Below are 19,784 nucleotides of genomic sequence, written 5' to 3' on the forward strand. Positions count from 1 at the left end.
GATTATTTTTCTTGAGTAGGAGTTTAACTATAGCAGTCTTAAGGCAGTCTGGGAAGACGCCCGTATCTAATGATGAGTTTACTATGTCAAGAATGTTATCAATTAACACACCTGATACTTGTTGGTTTACAGTGTTTAAAGTGTTTACAGCAAGCAGTACTTAAATCTTTAAAACAAATATATTTACATACAGTTCGTACGGTCCGGAATGGATTAATTGTATTTACATAATCCTATGGGGGAAATGACTTCAGATCACGATCAAATCGTGTGAGAGGATAAGAAAGACTAGCTATTTAAACAATAACATTATTTAGAAGGGGGAAAAAAAAATCTTGCTGATGGTAAAATTATCTTCTTGTACAACGTGCTACTATGGCTGTCCAGAATTTTAAATCACCTGTAGCTCGCAAACCATTTGAACTATTGACCTGAAATTTGGTACACACATACTATGTGACCTCTACTGTCCGCTTTTGGGTTGATGATTTTTATTACTCTTTTTATTTTTATGTTATTTTATTGTAGAATCAACTATTGACAGCAGTGTGGCAGTGAGGCGCATTAAAACGGGCACCATTCTCATCCCTACCTTCATGATCACTTCCCCTACGTCTCCATATCTCAAATCATTCTTCAGGCAGATTGAAGACTTTGAGTGTCAGCTTAAGTGAAAAATTAAGAAAAAATGTAGTAAGTAATTGCAACACAAAAGCTGACTTAATCGGTTTTAATGCGAAAAGATGGAGACAGAAGAAGAGAAGAAGCAGCCCGTGTGAGACTTGCCCAGACACCACCAGTCAGAGACCACATCTTTATAAAAAGCCACACGTTTATTAATCACAAATAATCACAGGAATAAAGTCCCAAACACCACACAATGCACACAGCAATTGATCTCCCCAATAAACCTTCTTTTCGTCAGTCTTTTAGCCGGCAATCTCCTCCTGGGAGCTTTGTCCTGCTCCCGACTCTAGCTCCCAGACTGTTAGGAGGAGGCGCCTTTTATTTCCCGCCTGGATGTGCTCCAGGTGTCCGATGACGAAATTCCGGCAGCACTTCATGGTGTGGCGGAAGTGCTGCCCTTTGCACCGGAAGCACTCCGGGCGTCCCTGGCAGGTTCCTCCGCCATCTTGCCGAGTGTGGCGGAAGTAACTGTTTCCAGGTCCTTCGAGGCTTAAGTCGCCCCCTGGCGGTGGCCACGGGTCCAAACAGGCCAAAAAACCATTTTCTCCTTTCCTGTGGTCCTCTCCTGCTCCAGGATGGTTACTCTCTTGTGGCCCGGAAGCTGCTATTGTGGCCTACCGGTCCTTTTAGGCATCCCTGCCAGGTCAGAACCACAGTCGTCTGTGACACTGCCCCATCGCCAGCGAAGAACAGTGTTTCGTAGCGGACTGTCCCGCGAGTATGCAATTCAGACGAAGCAGGCATAATTCGTTTTCTTCCATGGTCTGGTCCTGTAAAATATAAAATATTTTTATAGGGGCGGAGACGTAGCCCTGATGCCACTGCCTGGCTTTTTTCCTCCTGAAATAGGGCCAACGCTCCCCCCCTTTGACCAGCACCCTGTTCGCCAAAACCTCGGCACCCGCTCCCGTAATGTCCACTCCCCTTCATCGAGGTACATACTGGGTTTGCCCTTGCTGACTTTGGGGTTTTCCTCTGCCTGCATGACCACGGGCACCTACAGGGTTGGGCTTCAAAGTCCTCTACCCGTGGCCCCCAAAGCAACCAGGATGGCGGCCCCCACATGGTCCGAGGTGGGCGCATGCCCTCTTCCGGTCCTCCAAGGCGTCCCGGCCGGGTCATCGCCCCTGGCATCCCTGACACTATGTGGCGTCTCACTTGGACACCTGACATGTTCTTGATCTATTCTAGTAATTTTGTTGATTAGCTCTGATACTTTCATGGTTTCAAATTTATTTTTGTGGGAAAGATATGAGATAATCTGCCCTCTTAAAAAGGCCTGCAGGGTTTCCCAGAGTGTTACTGCAGAAATCTATGAGGGTGTATTTGTCTCTTAAAAAAATTGATTTGCTTGGATATAAATTCTGTACAGTTCTTGTCTGCTAATAAAAGTGGATTAAGATGCCATCTGCAAGATGAGTATGTGAGGCATAGTGATTTTATCTCAAAAATCAAAGGGGCATGGTCAGAAATAACAATAGTGTCATACTTACAAGATTTAATCGTAGGCAAAAAGTTGTTGTCTACAAAGAAGCAATCAATTCTTGAGTAGCAATGATGCACTGGTGAGTAGAAGGACTATGCTCTTCAGTTTGGGTTTAGAAATCTCCAGGGGTCTGATAGGTTGTGGTGAGTTACAAACTGTGTAATTGTCTTTGCGGTATTAGATGTCATTGCCCCTGTGGCAGGAGACCTATCTAGGTCTGGATTTAAAACACAATTAAAGTCCCCAACCATTAAATTTATGAGTTTTCACATTGGGAATGGATGCAAATACATACAAGCTGCAAGTAGCCGGCTATTCCATCCCCCCACGACTTAGAACGTGAACAAACTTCTCCCAACTCATGCCTTGTTTGATTTTCTGGGAGTGAAGTGGAGTTTTAGAGTGGAAATAATAGATCGTTGCTTGGAACACACGCATTTCATGTCTGTTCCGTTTCTACAGTAAACTGTGTAAACACATTGTTAAAACAGAAACGTATTTTATATTCTAGTAGTAGATGACAAAATGTAGGCATAAACTATATAATGTATGAAGCCTGAAGTCCAAATATCAAAGAAATATTTTCACAGAAGGTACAAATCTAACACAACAATTGCGCTTTTATTCAAAAATATAACTGCAGAAACAAAAAGCTGCCTTAACATGCGACATTGACACTTGCATATTACGACTGCCTCCGTGGCGCGATAGACTCGGCACCCGACTGGGAATCAAAAGGTCGCGAGTTCGATCCTGCACCTCCATTTTGAGAAGCAAACTGCTCTTAGTCTTACTATTTTAGAATAAAAACATACATTTGATTTCAGTCTGTAACAGCCATTGTAATGTATGATACTTGTAAAGGTTAGCTTTGTTTTTTTTTTTAGTCAGTTTTATTATCTCGGCCGCGTTCACGAGCCCAAACACACCCGATCCCCGCATCTGATACTGCTGTTTTCACATAGACGCGCTGTAACAGAGGTAAACTCGGCTCCCTTCTACATTGGAGCAAGAATGCACATACCATTGCTTGCATACTAAAGTGTCAGCAGGCACTTTTCGTGGCATTACACACATTTTTGCGCATACCCTCTGCACACTACTTGTGACTTTAGGCTTTAGGAAGTAAGTAAATAAATAAAGGTAAATCTTGTCATAAAATGATTTCTTCAAAACATCACATATATTTGTCTCTTTCTTTTTTTAAAATGTGCGTTGATTACCGCCAGCATGTTGTAGCATCTGGCTACCTGCATGTTCTTACGTGCACTGAATAAGAGACAAATATACAGTCTGACTGAGAGAATTAGACTGAAAAAAAGCAAACATTTAGAAATGCCATACTTTTACAGCTGATCGGACGCTGTTTGTTTTCAAATAATATTGCATTTCTCTCTATTCTGTGGTTTCTATTACACACCTGAAAGAAAGAGACAATATATGTGAAAACATCATCGCACAAATGCAATATTATTTATTTTATTTATTATTAGAAACGGAACAGATATGAAATGCATGTGTTCCAAACAACGATCTATTACTTCCACTCTAAAACTCCACTTCACTCCCAGAAAATCAATCAAGGCATGAGTTGGGAGAGGTTTGTGCACGTTCTAAGTCGTGGGGGGATGGAATAGCTGGCTACTTGCAGCTTTTCTTTTATCAGCACATTTAGATTAACAAAAGACGCTGGCGGAGAGGTGAGAACGGTTTTAAGAAGCGATTTAAGGTGGGACGGATTTACGAGTTTTTTGGTAGGCTCTGGTAATTCTAGTGTTAATAAGTGGTTTTCCTGTAAAAATAATGTTTTAGCGTTTAGACCTGTTAGGTAAGAGAATACTTTCTTTCTCTTTAATTCGTGATTCAGGCGTTTAACGTTCCAGCTCGCAAAGTTAACTGTCCAGTCTTTGAGACATTGCTTCTGAGCTTTTATTGTCATTTTTTAGTCTTAACTGAAAATAAGACAGCTTTGACCTTAATTTCCAATTTTTCCAGGAGTTCTTGCCCTGAAGGTTATTGTTACGTTGGCATTTAAATTTACAAAGATTTAAAAGATAGATTAGACATAGCTTGGACTCTTTCTTTCTCCCCCTAGTCCCCCCACCCTCCCCGTTTTGCCTCCTGGACCTGGGCTGGACCCCACTTCCCAAAGTCCCAGTCCTCTGACATACCTAGAGACAGAGCACGTCCAAAACAATACAAGCCCGCCAGCTGCGGCATATGGACAAAAAAAAGTGATTAATTTCTTCGGCATATACAATCATATACACATATAATACACATATAATTGTAATTAAAGCATAAACAAAAAGTGTCCGAGAAGGGAAAATGATGTATAATTACAGTACCAGTATCACTGCAAGTGGATCAAGCAACTGGCAAGATCTTATTTGCCATGCCATGACAGGATGCGATTCACGATCGCATTTTAAAAAAGTGTCGGAATCAGCTTTCTTAACTCTTTTTCTGCTTCCTCCGTAGTGGTAACGATGTAATGCTTGTCTTGAATATCCACTTTCAGTTTGGCAGGGTACGAAAGGCTGTATCTGATCTCGGCTTCCTTAAGCGCTGTTTAATGTTGTAAAATGCTGAATGCGTAGCAGCTGTTGAGGGTGAGAAATCCAGGAAAACGCGAATGTGGTTATTTTCAAATATAATCTCAGGTTTCTGTCTGAGATGTGACATTACATGTAATTTAAATTGTAAATTGTAAGCACATGAGAAGACTCCTAGGTTTAGAGGTATTTGATCCCCGTATGCGGTAAGCTGCTGCTATTTCAGTGTCAGATTTATGGTCCTCTCCAATTATTTTAGAGAATAGCTCATCTACAAATTTCACTGGGTTTGGACTTTAACGATTCTCTGGGAGACCTTCGATTCAAATATTATGTTTTTTGCATTTTGAATTTGCAGCTGTTGCTTTCTCATCCGCAGTGGATGCCAGATGTTCAGCTGCTTCAATTCGAGTCATGAATGGTTTTAGAACATATCCTTTAGGTGTTGTAAAGTAAAATTAGTACATGTACAAAAGTACATGGTCATTACGGACAAACAAGATTAGATAGTAAACTAACAGTGCAGTAAAGACATACAGTATGTTAAAATGGCCTGTCAGAATGGTTGCTTCATTTTGGTTGCTTCCTAGGAAGGCAGTGGAAGGATTAGGTTTACCCACATGTAAAAGGCCTGTTACAACATAAAAATATCTGTTTAGTGGAGTCAAAGTAGAGAAGAACAGACAAAACATTTGGTCAGACTCGGCTAGGAACGAGATAGTATCTATTATTGATAGGATTTTAAATATATTGAGCTTGAAAAGCTGGGTACAATGTTCAACTTTAAATATTATTTTAACTCTACCACAAATCATAGAAAATTAAAAGAAACAAAAGCTTTTGTAGTGACTTTTCTTCTTCTTCATCCCCCTTAATTTTTTCCCCACTTCTGTGTGGGATTGATGTGCCTGATCAAACGTCTCCAAACAGCCTGGTACTGTATCTCCTTGCCAGTCAAACTGTTTTGCTTCAGATCTTTTTACTTTATCCATCCACCTCCACTTTGGCCTTCCTTGCTTTCTCTTCCACTGTACTTACGTTTCCATCAGTCTTTTGCCCACATATACTTTGTCTCTTCTCATCACATATCCATGCCACTTCAACTTACTTTTCTGTACTTTCTTAGATCTCTCTCCCACTTTTGTTGTACTTCTGATCGTCTAATTTCTTATCTATCAGAACATTTTAATTTCTGCCACATGGCAAATACTATGGACGGATTTTTACTAGTTTTTATTCTATAAACATTATTTTTTCTTTTGTTTCCAGTATTCCCTAAACCTCCTCCAAACCTCATGCCTTGGCTTTTACCACTGCCCTCTTTGTCTCCATGTTTGTCTTTCTATACATTCCTCTATCTTCCTTCTTCCCTGATTGGCATCATTTCTTCTTTGCCTCCTTCTTAGCCTATATCATATCCTCCACCTCTATGTTCCACCACCATGTCTCTTTGTCTTCAGGTGGGCTCCTTCCAGTCATCCTCTCCAATACCTCTTCACCTATTCTTAATGCAACTTTGCTGTTCTTCTCCTACCATTCTTCCATATTCTCAAATGACTGCATTTCAGTTAAAACTTTGTCCCTAAACCTGTTCCTAACCCCTTCCTCTTTTAATCTCTTCTACTTTATCCTTGACACGCCTTTCTGCATGGGAGAGCTAGGGAGTGAAATGAACACAATTATATAAAAAAAAAACGAATGAAAAAGAATCATCCAGCATTTTTTTCCCTCCTCATGCTTGCAATGTAATACAATGACATTCAGTGGAAAGCATTGGGTGCTTGCATGAAACTTCTGAGAGGCACAGGTACAGCATAACAGTACTCACCTTTATGTTAAGAAACATTGTAGACCCTCCATTTTGAAATTGAAAGAACTCTGCTTAGGAAAATAACATGGGGAGAATGTGCAGCAGGCAGCATCCAGGTATTGTAATTTAACCCATGATGGTTGAACTGTAAAACTGCACACTGCAACACTTATACTAACTGTACTTTAAAAATCAAGCATAGCATCGTGTCATTCTCAGTACTCTAAAACATCAATCAGAATCTGACTTAAGCTTTGTGCCTAATAATTGTAAAGATGAGCAGTCACACAAGCAGTTTGCATAAGTCATAAATGTCCATTTAAGCTTTTATTGGCAGAAAATTGTATTAGAGTTCACCAACAAATTTAATAATACATTCTTTATCATCCTGTTTTGATCCACATACAGTACTGTATATTAGCCAGAATCTCCTCACCCTGCTTTAACCAAGAAGAAATAATATTGTTAAAATATCCTTCCTTTTAGATGCAATTATTTTTTCATGTGAAAAGCAACAATTTCATTAAAAAGACCATTCTGCAAAGGAGTAAAGCAGAGGGTGGTGAGATGTTACCTGACTTAATAGTTTTTTTTTTCCCCCACTGGGTTGCAGTTTCTCATACTATTGGCAAGGCAGCTTCAAAATGCTGGAGAGGGCAGATCGCTGTGGTGTGTCAGATAAAATACAGGAACTAATCCAACAAATTCAGAAACATTGCTTTAATATTGAAATGCCAGAAGTACACATGAGGTAGAATAACTGTACAGGTAGGTTTATGCAGGTATGGTTATTTGGTCAACAAACACACAAACTTGAAACTTTCTTTAGCCTCTCCAATAGTTCTAGCTTTCATGTGGTACACCTCTGAGAACTCACATGTGCACTGCACACTCTGCCAGCTTTTACGTGACTGAGCTTCAGCTCCTTAAAGACACGTGAGCCTTTTTTACACTTACTTTGAGATTAAGAATGTAATCATAAGGCAGTAAAACTCATCTTTTCGGTTATCTTTTGGGATAGTTTGTTAAAACTCCTCTCTTCATGATATTCTCTACTCTCCAGTCATTTCTAATTATCAAAAACTGCTACAGGGTTGATTATCCCTAGCCTGAAATGCTCAGAAGTGCAAAACGTTTTGAGTACCAATATGAAGGCCCAAGTGGAAAAATCCACACTAGGCGTCTCTTTTATAAACTTTTATGTTTATGGTTGGTTCATGGCTTCCAGCACAGCAGGAATGATGGCATGAAGTTGGACTGAGATATTACTGATTTGTCGACCTCTTCTCTGAGAGTTAAGTGACCACAGGTAGCCTATATAAACTGACAAAAAAACAAAGACTTCTGTACCAATATGTAACTTTGCCTTCTTAAAAGAGAAATAAAATAGACTTTATCATTCATTACTTTTGAAGTTTAATATGTTTGTCGTGTCAACGTACATCATGATGTATTATGTACTATGACTACTGTGCAAACAGTGACGCAGAGCCAATACGGGATAAAAGGGCATGTCTGCGGGAGCTAACTATAATAATTGATTGCCACCAGCATGATTAAGGGTGTGGGGGTGTAAGCAATTGGCTCAAACCAGTAAGTGCAGACATACCAGACTCTCTCCCAGAGGGGGATGAGAGAGAAGGAGAGGTGGTCATGGTGGAGGGAAAGCTAGGTGAACATTATGAGTGAGAGTGGATGGGAGAGTGTGTCTCAGTTTTTGTTCTCTGTATAATGGCCATTACAGTGAACAAAGACAGCTTAGCTTGGTGACGGCATTCCCCATGGCGAGAACAGTGAGGTAAGACTGCACATATGGTACTTAATTTTTCTGTTCATTCTGAACCAGTTCTGTCCCTCACCCATCCCTTCGCTTTGAAGCTCCCACCCTAATAATTTTTCTTAACTTTACCAGCAAAGAAGTAACTTCTGTAATAATCAATGATATGATTTAGTATACGTGTAAGTCTTCATTTTCCTGGTTTTGTAGCCTTTCCATTTTTGATCCCCATGATATTCCGTTATATACAGTACAAGCAAATATTCCAAAATCTCATAATATCCTCAAACCAAAATATTAGCTACTGCAATGCAAAACTATCCAAAATTAAATTGATGTTTTTGTTTCTTGAGTCAACATCAAACACTGCTTCAGTAATGGCCTCATTAGCTGTGGATCCTGGCTAAAAACTATAAAGAACCTGTGTTATATTTCCTGTTAAGAAAAATAAACATCAACACTCTGCATGAAGCGGACACCCCTCAGCTCTGACAATATCCCCTGCAATCACAGGGTGCAGGCATACCAGAGACAGATTTATGATTTGATGAGAATAGCAAATGAGAAAGTATATTTTATTATTAAAAGATGGAAAAATATGACTGTTCACTTAAAGAGTGGATGTTTTTTTCTCAGAAACCCCTGTACAAAATAAAGGGTAGTAGTGTTTCTACTATACTGTGATAAAAAAATTAATTCTCAAAGGAGGCAGTGGTGTGATTGTGAATTGGGGATAACTGTTTCAAAAATAGGATATTGGAAAGGTCCTTTCATCCAGTTCAATAGATTATTAGCGAAGCTCTGGACAAAGTGCATTTTTCAGGGCTGAAGGTTAGTGCTGTCATTGATGTTTTATTTAGAAATCCCTGGGTTAAAATCATGGCCTGAGCAGTGTTCTTTTCTGTCTTTCACCCAATGCCGTCTGGAAGCATGTATGGTGGGATGCTTTATGAGACTCTAAACTTGATATCTTATTTAGAAAATGAATGGATTACTTGACCAATGTTGAAATTCTCTTGGCATGCCATTAATGTTTTACCAAAAAACACATTCATAATGATGATAATAATATTTATTTATATAGCACCTTTTCTGCTTCATTAGTAGATCCTACCTCAGTTTTTCTTTTCAGGGTGAGGTGGTCAGGTTATGTGTGTTTATACACAGCTGTTTATTTGGAAAACCTTGTAGTAAACCTATATATATATATATATATATATATATATATATATATATATATATATATATATCAATGGATTAATATGATAGTGTTTTAATTCATTATCATGTACAATTTTACCCATCAAAGAATATATTTGTGTGTATCCTTGTTACTAAATTATTTATTACCAGTATCGTGCAGTGAATACAGTTGACTTGTTTTTATACTCTTTTTCTGTATGTTTTAGCATTTGTTTGCTTAGAGGTTGATGCGCTTGCTGCTTCCTGAGTAGCTTTTCTTTTCTCCACTTTAGTGCCCTGTTGCTTCTCTTTTTTTGCAGGCATATTTTCGCGATTGAAGTGATTAAATTAGTGTTTGTGTTGAAATTACTTAGTACGTTTTGCTTAATTTTTCACTTAAACTGGCACTTAAGTCTTCAATCTGCCTTAAGAATGATTTAAGGTATGAAGAGGTAGGGGAAGCGACAGTGGTAGGGATGAGAACGGTGCCCGTATGCATGCTCCACACGGCCGCCATGTTGACTGCTGCCGAGAGTTGATTCTACAATTAAATAAAATAAAAACTAAAAGAGGAATAAACTTGGAGATCAATCATCACCGAAAGCGGATAGTAGATGTCAGGTAGTATATGTGTACCAAATTTCAGGTCAATAGGTTAAACGGTTTGCGAGCTACAGGTGATTTAAAATCCTGAAAATACAAATGGACAGCCACGGTAGTGAATTATATCAGAAGATTCAGTATCAGTCAATCTGTCAAAAAAGTCCTATTATGACACATATATACTGTAGAGTAGGGCTGCCAGAAAACATTATCTTGTAAACTATTAATCTGTCCACTATTTTATTAATTAATTGATTTGATAACTAGTTTTGTCCAAATAACTCAAACAGACAAATGAATGTGTTCTGTATTTGAGTATTTATTAAATAATTTGATATTTAGAATTTGAAAACATCAGGCTATGAAAAAAACACAACTTAAACTCTATCAAGAACAGAGACCACAGTTTTCAATAAACTATTCAAGCCAAAAAAGCCTACAAGTAAAAATATATATATTAAACATGTTTTAACTCATTTCACATTTTTTTATCCATCTTAAATTGAGATAGATGGTTTTCATAAACAACTTGAACATAGGTGCTAGGAATATGTGGCATATAGTGACTTACTAATGTTTGTATGGTATAAATTATTCCAACTGAGACAAAAGAAATGGGCAACTTGTATCTTTTGAAAAGACGCCTGAGGTAATATGCAATTGCAGAGAATTAAATATAAGTTACATTTTTCAGTAACAGTTACTTTCATCTAATCACTAAAATGTATTTTTCAAGTAAACTAGCTTCACAAAACAAATTCAATTTTTACTGTTAAATAAGAGTGAGTGGGTTACTAATGGTATTGTAGTAGGTTTGTCCTGTGGTGTACTTCCATACCAGCTCCTCTTCAGGTGTCCATGCGCCGAGAAAGTTCAGTTGTAGAACACCACACAATGATCAAACAGCCATTTTATTAAATTTTCAGATGAAATTTGGCCAGTGTTTTAGGAACCTTTTTCTGAATGTGATGCAGCTGACTCCATGATTAACCTATTTAAAAACAGTACAGAGAGTCAGTGCATGTCATTATGCAGTGTGGAGGAGGGGCAATTTTAGTTGATTAGTTAATTACATTTTTTAATTGTAGCAGCCCTAATATATACTGCTTTGAGATAGAATTCCACATTATAAAATTTGATCATTTTATTTTAATCTGTTCATTTTTATTTCTTTTTAGCTGTCCACTATGTACTTTACAGCATTCCTATGTTGTACAATAGACCATCCATTTCCAAACCTTTTAATTTTCAAAATGTGTTAAAGATTTAAAGGCACTTTTAGATTACAAGTGCTTTATTTGTCACCAAGGGGAAGTTAAAACATTACAGTATAATATATGTTTGTGTGGATATATATATATATATATATATATATATATATATATATATATATACACTCGCTCACTTTTCTTAGGTCTAGTGTGTTTTGGCTGTATAAAAAACAAATGTATCCAATTTGGTCATTCTAATAATAATCTTTGGTCTGTTAACAGCAGGGCAATGTGAGGCTCACTTGTCTGAAGTCTCTACAGGGCCTTTATGCCAACAAGCAGTTTATTCCAAAGCTGGAACTGTTCACTAGCAGATTCAAGGTGCTGTGTGTGAAAGAAACTTAACATTAACTGGCTTTTTTATGCTGCTTTTATCTATATAGTAGACTAAAACCTGGTGTGATTCTTTGCAGGACCGAATCCTGTACATGGTCCTGGACAAGGAGAGTGATGTAGCAGTTGAAGCACTTCATCTACTTCTTCTCATCCAGCAGTGAGTGCTCCTTTCTCAGATGAGTTTCCAAGATCTTCATTCATATTTTCTCTTTTTTTCATCTCCTTTCTTGTTTATGTTCTATGTAATTACTCTGCTGAACTGTATGTTTGAAAGTGCATAATAAAAACCTAAGTTTGAAATACATCCACCTACAGTTCCATTTGGGACCAGATGGTTAGCCATATGTCAGGTTGGCTGTACATCGGTCACATAGCATACAGGTCATTGCAAATGAGTCCCTGTGATCTTTTGTGAGTCACTGGTACACATACTTGGAGCAGCACATACAGATCTTGGAGTCTTGGCACCAAGTCCGTGTAAGACAGTGTTTCTCAACCACTGGTTCTCACCACCAGTCGGTCAAAGGTTGACATTATTGGATTGCTTAAGCCAGTGTTTTTTCATCACTGGGTTGTAACCTGGGTTTGTTGCTGGTGGGCCATGGGTTGCCAGCATTTGGTCACAGGTAAGACGTGAGCGGGTCTTATAAGCAATCAATATATGTTTTTCCATTTCTATGTAAGCTGGTTTTGGCTATTTCTAGAATATTCTAGAACGTGATTACCCTGTTGTTTTCCTATGGCCACTGACTTCAAGTACGAAATCGCTTGAACTTGTCCGTAAATTGGTGTATGACTGTATTTTAGTTTTAATGTCAAGTTTGTGTAATAATGGATGCTATTTTACGTATGTTTACATATAATACAAAAATCAGCTCTTGTGATAGTGCATGCCTGTCTGACTGCATAAAACTGCTTGACACCCAGTGGACCAGTATGTGGCACATTTATTCTTAAAGGAAATTTGTCTAGACAATTCAATTTTCATTAAGATGCAGATCACATCGTTTAAAGTTTTGAAATTTCAAAATCATCCATTGAAAAACATTGGTAAATCAGTGAACTTGGTCTATGTTCAAGTATGAATTACATTGCTGTTTCAATTTTACCTTGACAGCGGTTATACCAACTTGCATTTTTTACATATTTCCTCTTTTTCATTTATGAAAGCTGCTAATGATGGCAAAGGAGCCCCAATTCAAGTTAATGAAACACTATCAGACTGCTCACGTTGGTAGGAAGTCGCTGTCACAAGCTGCTTGCGTGGGCTGTGAGGTGGCCAGTCCTGTCTAGTATAGCTAGGTATATGCGGAAACCTCTCCATTAGCAAGTTATTTTTGTTTTATGAAGTCTTATAAGCTGCTTAAGCACAAACGGAAAGAGAATCAGTGCACCAGTATTTTACTCCTACCGTTGCTTTAAGTCGTAACAAGAAAGTCAAATCTTTCTAACTGTAAAAGTATAATTCAAGAAAAAAAAGGTTATCTAGATATGAAGCATAAGCTATTAAGTAAAAAAGCAGTATTAAGTCAGTATTAATCTGACTCTGACCTGCAGTTTATAATAATTCACTATTTCTTGGACACTATTATTTACTAGGGTGACCAGACCTCCTGTTGACAGTGACATTTGTGATTTCAGGTCATGTGTCCAGAAAAATATTCTAGTTTTAACAGGGCTGCCCATCTAAAATGTTGTTTTTTTATTGCCACAAACATTGTTTTGCTAAAACAAATATGTCACAGTATATTTACAACAGCACACATGAAACTCCAAGGGGGGGGACCCTGCTAGATTTACAACTTGTGTTAAATATAAACAGCATCTAGAGGAGGTACAAGAAGCACACAAAAATCAAGAGTACCTATATATATTTATTTACACTTGAAGCACTGTATGGAATCCTATGTGTTTATTTGTAAAAGTTCTTTTTTTCATGACATAATCCTTCTCTGGTGATGAGATAAAGCAGTCATTATGTAAATGAGGATGGCCTTAATGCATGGACATATATGCTACACAAGTGTCTTAGTTCAGTACTTTGAAAACCTGGTCACCCTATAATCTACTATCAGTGCCACATTTACCTGATTTTCATAATGGTCACTCCCTGTAATAAAGTTTGCTTATTATTTGTGTTATTCCCTAACATTTGTCAATAGCTTTTCAAGTCCCATTTATCCATCCATCCTCTTCCGCTTATCCGAGATCGGGTCGTGGGGGCAACAGCTTGTGCAGAGATGCCCAGACTTCCCTCTCCCCGGCCACTTCTACTAGTTCTTCTGGGGAAATCCCGAGGTGTTTCCAGGCCAGCCGAGAGACATAGCCCCTGCATCATGTCTTGGGTCTTCTCTGGGGCCTCCTCCCGGTTAGATGTGCCCGGAACACCTCACCAGGGAGGCGTCCAGGAGGCATCCTGATCAGATGCCCTGGCCACCTCATCTGACTCCTCTCGATGCGGAGGAGCAGCTGCTCTACTCTGAGCCGCTCCCCGATGACTGAGCTTCTCACCCTATCTTTAAGGGAAAGCCCAGACACCCTGTGGAGGAAACTCATTTCAGCTGCTTGTATTCACAATCTCATTCTTTCGGTCACTACCCACAGCTCATGACCATAGGTGAGGGTAGGAATGTAGATCGACCGGTAAATTGAAAGCTTTGCCTTATGGCTCAGCTCCTTTTTCCCCACACAGACTGATGCAGAGCCCGCATAACTGCGGACGCTGCACCGATCTGCCTGTCAATCTCCCGCTCCATTCTTCCTTCACTCATGAACAAGACCCCGAGATACTTGAACTCCTTCACTTGAGACAGGGCCTTGCTTCCAACCCTGAGAGGGCACTCCACCCTTTTCTGGCTGAGGACCATGGTCTCAGATTTTGAGGTGCTGATTCCCATCCCAGCCACTTCACATTCGGCTGCGAACTGATCCAGTGACAGCTGAAGATCACTGCCTGATGAAGCAAACAGGACAACATCATCTGCAAAAAGCAGTGACCCAATCCTGAGCCCACCAAACCGGACCTCCTCCACGCCCTGGCTGCGCCTAGAAGTTCTGTCTGTAAAAGTTATGAACAGAATCGGTGACAAAGAGCAGCCCTGGCGGAGTCCAACTCTTACCGGAAATGGTTTTTATTTACTGCCAGCACTGCGGACCAAGCTCTGACACCGGTTATAAAGGGACCGAACAGCCCTTATCAGGGGGTCTGGTACCCCATATTCGCGGAGCACCCCCCACAGGATCCCCTGAGAGACACGGTCGAATGCCTTTTCCAAGTCCACAAAACACATGTAGACTGGTTGGGCAAACTCCCATGCACCCTCCAGGACCCTGCTAAGGGTGTAGAGCTGGTTCACTGTTCCATGACTAGGATGAAAACCACACTGTTCCTCCTGAATCCGAGGTTCGACTATCTGACGGACCCTCCTTTCCAGGAGCCCCGAAAAGACTTTTCCAGGGAGGCTGAGGAGTGTGATCCCTCTGTAGTTGGAACACACCCTCCGGCCCCCTTTCTTAAAGAGGGGGACCACCACCCCGGTCTGCCAATCCAGAGGCACTGTCCCTGATGTCCATGCGATGTTGCACAGGCGTGTCAACCAAGACAGTCCTACAACATCCAGAGTCTTCAGGAGCTCCGGGCGTATCTCATCTACCCCCCCGGGGCCCTGCCACCAAGGAGTTTTGACCACCTTGGTGACCTCAGTCCCAGAGATGGGAGAGCCCACCTCCAAGTGCCCAGGCTTTGCTTCCTCATTGGAAGGCATGTTAGTGGGATTCAGGAGGTCTTCGAAGTACTCCACCCTAAACCCAGACCAACAACGTCCAGAGTCAAGGTCCGCAGCGCACCATCCCCCCCCATACAGTGTGTTGATACTGCACTGCTTTCCCCTCCTGAGACGCCGGATGGTGGACCAGAATCTCCTCGAAGCCAGCCGGAAGTCGTTCTCCATGGCCTCCCCAAACTTCTCCCACACCTGAGTTTTTGCCTCAGCAGCCACCGAAGCCGCCTTCTGCTTGGCCTGCCGGTATCTAATGGCTGCCTCCGGAGTCCCACAGGACAAAAAGGTCCTTGACCGGCACAGACCACCTTATGGCCACAGCTCCGATCGGCCACCTCAACAATAGAGGCACGGAACATGGCCCATTCAGACTCAATGTCCCCCACCACCCTCGGGACGTGGTCAAAGCTCTGCTGGAGGTGGGAGTTGAGAGCTACTTCTGACAGGGGACTCTGCCAGACATTCCCAGCAGACCCTCACAATATGTTTGGGCCTACCAGGCCAGACTGGTATCCTCCCCCACCATTGAAGCCAACTAACCACCAGGTGGTGATCAGTTAACAGCTCCGCCCCCTCTTCACCCGAGTGTCCAAGACATGTGGCCGTAAGTCCGACGACATGACCATGAAGTCGATCATCGAACTGAAGCCTAGGGTGTCCTGGTGCCAGGTGCACATATGGACACCCCTAAGCTTCAACATGGTGTTCTTTATGGACAATCCGTGATGAGCACAGAAGTCGAGCCGCCATCTTATCGTGGTGGAGGGGTTTGCGTGTCCCAATGATACTAGGAACTCTATTGTCGGGGGATTTATGCCCCTGGTAGAGTTACCCAAGGCAAACTGGTCCTAGGTGAGGGACGAGACAAGGAGCGGTTCAGAAAACCTACCATGAAGAATAAAACTTTGGACGATGTTTTCCCTCGCCCAGACGTGGGTCACCAAGGCCCCTCTCTGAAGCCGGGCCTGGAGGTGGGGCTCGATGGCAAGCGCTTGGTGGCTGGGCCTGCACCTATGGGGCTCGGCTGGGCACAGCCCGAAGAAGCAACATGGGTACCCCTTCCCATGGGTTCACCCCCTGTAGGACTGGCCAAGGAGGTTGAGTGCAGTGCGAGTTGGGTGGTGGCCGAAGGCAGGGACCTTGGAGGTCAAATCCTCGGCTACAGAAGCCAGCTCTTGGGTCCCATTTAATGAAAATTATTATGGCCAGATCTGCTTAAGCAAAGAAGAACTTAATTACTACAGGCTTTATATTTTTCTTTAGGTTATGTTTGTTGAAAATTATAAATTGTCATTGTATTTGAATATGGTTTGTGTATTTATGTGATATGAGAGAGAGTGGTCTCTGTGATAAACTACAGTCCTGTCTGAGTCTGTTTTTAGCCTTTTACCCAGACCTAATGGGATAGCCTCTGCTCCCCTCAATCCTGAAATAGATTAAGAGGATTCTAGACCCTACCTACTAAACTTGGTCCCTTGAGGGCTACAATGCATGTACCTCAATGTTATGCAATTTATATTTTTTCTGTCTTGTTTGATTTAAGATAGAAATTCTCACTTCAATAGATCATCTTTGAATATGTGCCAATTAAATGTGCAGTTTGTACATTGTGTTACACTTTAACAAATACTTATTTTCATTTTTTTCATTTGGGGATAGAAGAAAGAAGAACATGACGATTTTTTTTTTCGCTACAGGAATGCTGAAGATGTTTTAATTGATGAGGAATGTTGTCGTTTATGCACGTTGGTGTTTGCAGCTCATAGAGCACTAGCCACTGCTGCAGGACAGTTTTTGTACCAGATGTAAGATTTTTTTATTTGTTTACTGCACTGTAATATTTTTGTGGTGTGCCTGGGTGATCCTGAATTGCGACAACTACAGGGGGATAACATTGCTCTCGGTGCTGGGTAAGGTCCTTGCTAGGGTCATCTTCAATAGGATCCGTAATCACAATCTCACCAACAGTCAACCGGAGCAGTCTGATTTTACGCCTAAGAAGTTTAATATCGACTGCATCCTGGCAATGAGGGTTCTCAATGGAGTGCAGGCGTGAATATTGGCAGTTTCTTTTAAGCCTTTGTTGATTTTCATAAAGCCTTCGACTCAGTTGATCGAGCTGCCCTGGCGGACATCCTGAGACAGGATCCCCTCAAGGCTGCTGGATATCGTGGCCAGCCTATACACTGGTACTGTGAGTGCTGTGCAGAGTGGAGGCAGAACCTCTGCATTTTTCCCAGTTCATTCTGGGGTTTGTTAGAGGTGAGTTCTTGCTCCTGCTCTGTTCAGTGCTTGCAAGGACTGGGTGTTGGGCAAGGTCGTGGGGTCCAGCGGCTGTGGGTTATCTGTTGGCGAAGAAAGATTCACTGATCTTGCCTTTGCTGACAATGCTGTGATCTTTGCGGAGTTAATGGAGGCTCTGATCAGAGCTTTTGAGAGACTGAGCAAGGAGTCGGAGTGTCTAGGTTTGTGAGTGTTTTGGATAGAAACCAAGGTCCAGGCCTTTAATGACTTCTTAGGCGCAGCCATCAGTAGTGTGTCTGTCTGCGGAGAGAATGTCTCTGGCTTGCAGGATCCTCATTGTTGAGGACCCAAGTGGCGGGACCAGGCCAAGGGGATGCCCTCGTAACACCTAGCTGTGGCAGAGAGAGAGAGATAGAGAGAGTCTTATCTAGAGGGTGGGACTGCGTGTCTGCCTGGGGGGTTGCCAACCAGGATCCCGAGCTGTTTCATTGTGTGGTGGGTGAGGCAACATGCTGTACCAGTGCATGCTCCCAGACCTGACCTTATTAGATCTTATTTGTAACAACCCTGTGTAACACTCAATATGGAGTTGCATGAAAAAAATCAGATTTGAAGTTGTGTATTGTTACTGAATTGTCCCTATAGTTCTGTTTAACTTTTGATAAATGAGAAATGTCACAAGTCTTTAATCGTAGTGATTAAGTCATTGGCAGTTTTGTTCTGCATCTTTGGTAATGATATGTAATGTTTTCATTTGCCATTTTTTACCTTTCAATTTTGTATCATTATTACTTTAAATAATGCATGTCTTTTTCTCAAGATGAAAGTGAAATAGCTTGGCTTTGTTGTGTGTACAGATAATTCCAGTTTGGTTCAATCTAAAACACTGATTCATTCGTATAATACACAGTAATCTAAAAGAAGAGCATTGCTTTTTCTCTGCTTTAATGTGATACTTGAATTTCTTGCTCTATGCTTTGTTACAATTAACTAAGACTTTTAAAATATACTATATTTTAAAATACTTTTTATGTACAAGCCAGTTCCATCTTCCAAATCTTCATACATTGCTATAAGGGATCAATTAGTGCAACTTATATTAAAGATCAAAATTAATTGATATATAAATGAATATTTAGTTAAATTAGACTGTTCAATGTCTTGATGTAACATCAACACACCAGACCCGACCTGCTGGAGTTTGGTGGAGTATTGGACCTAGCACGAGGGTAATTCAAGACGGACACTTGTGCAATGCACTTCTAGGTCTTTGGTCTTGCCATTAAACCAAACCAAATTAAACCATGTCTTCACTAGCATGGAAGTATGTCAGAAATGTGCACAGTTTTAACAGAAATTAGCCTGCAGAAAAAAGACTATCACTTTTGATTGTGATAAAAGGTGGTCATTCCTTTGTGTCTGTGTGCTATAAATATGGCATGAATGAGTCTTATTGATTAGTCTGCAGATGCACTGAAAGCTGCAAAGACATTACTTTCAGTGCGTAATCAGACATGCTTTGATCATATTAAAACATTTAAAATGATCAGAAACATTCAAAACCCACTCAAAGGTAATAAGAATGTGCAAATCCTAACCCTAAAATTTAAGTCAGTAAAGGTAAATGACGAAGACAGTCTAGATATTTTATTTTACTTGGGGGTTGGGGGCTGAACGCACGCTAAGAAGACATGGTCGGATCAGCTGCTGTCGAGCTGCTTGTCGTGCTGCACATCAATCATTTAAAAGCCTGTACAGCAGCTGTCTTTTTGTCTCAAGACACTGCCTTGTCTCGTGGAACATTAAAGTGTCTCAGAGAAAGTCACGTATTGTCTCCTTCTAAGCCTTCCAAGATTTTATTTTATAATGGAGAGATAAGCAGTTGTATGGCATTTTTTTCTGCTTTTTTTCCAATTAAGATTTTTAATGAGTATGCTTTTAATCTATACTAATAAAAGACAAAGCCCTGACTGACTGACTCACTCACTCACTCACTCATCACTAATTCTCCAACTTTCCGTGTAGGTAGAAGGCTGAAATTTGGCAGGCTCATG

General features: G+C 40.7%; 1 protein-coding gene across 3 annotated transcripts in view; it reads left to right on the forward strand.

Moving 5' to 3' along the window:
* The window catches only part of LOC120525240 (cohesin subunit SA-2-like), a 200,534-nt gene that overhangs the window by 85,518 nt on the left and 95,232 nt on the right, over window positions 1-19,784 (forward strand). Inside the window, exons 11-13 of one of the 3 annotated variants that reach the window (XM_039747367.1) lie at window positions 11,594-11,692; window positions 11,785-11,864; window positions 17,184-17,291. In XM_039747367.1, the coding sequence (XP_039603301.1) occupies window positions 11,594-11,692; window positions 11,785-11,864; window positions 17,184-17,291 (287 nt within the window). The remainder of the gene's footprint in view (window positions 1-11,593; window positions 11,693-11,784; window positions 11,865-17,183; window positions 17,292-19,784) is intronic. The other 2 variants (XM_039747369.1, XM_039747368.1) reach the window with 2 other exon arrangements.

Source organism: Polypterus senegalus, chromosome 3 (assembly GCF_016835505.1).
Source record: "Polypterus senegalus isolate Bchr_013 chromosome 3, ASM1683550v1, whole genome shotgun sequence".
In the NCBI taxonomy this organism is placed as follows: domain Eukaryota; kingdom Metazoa; phylum Chordata; class Cladistia; order Polypteriformes; family Polypteridae; genus Polypterus; species Polypterus senegalus.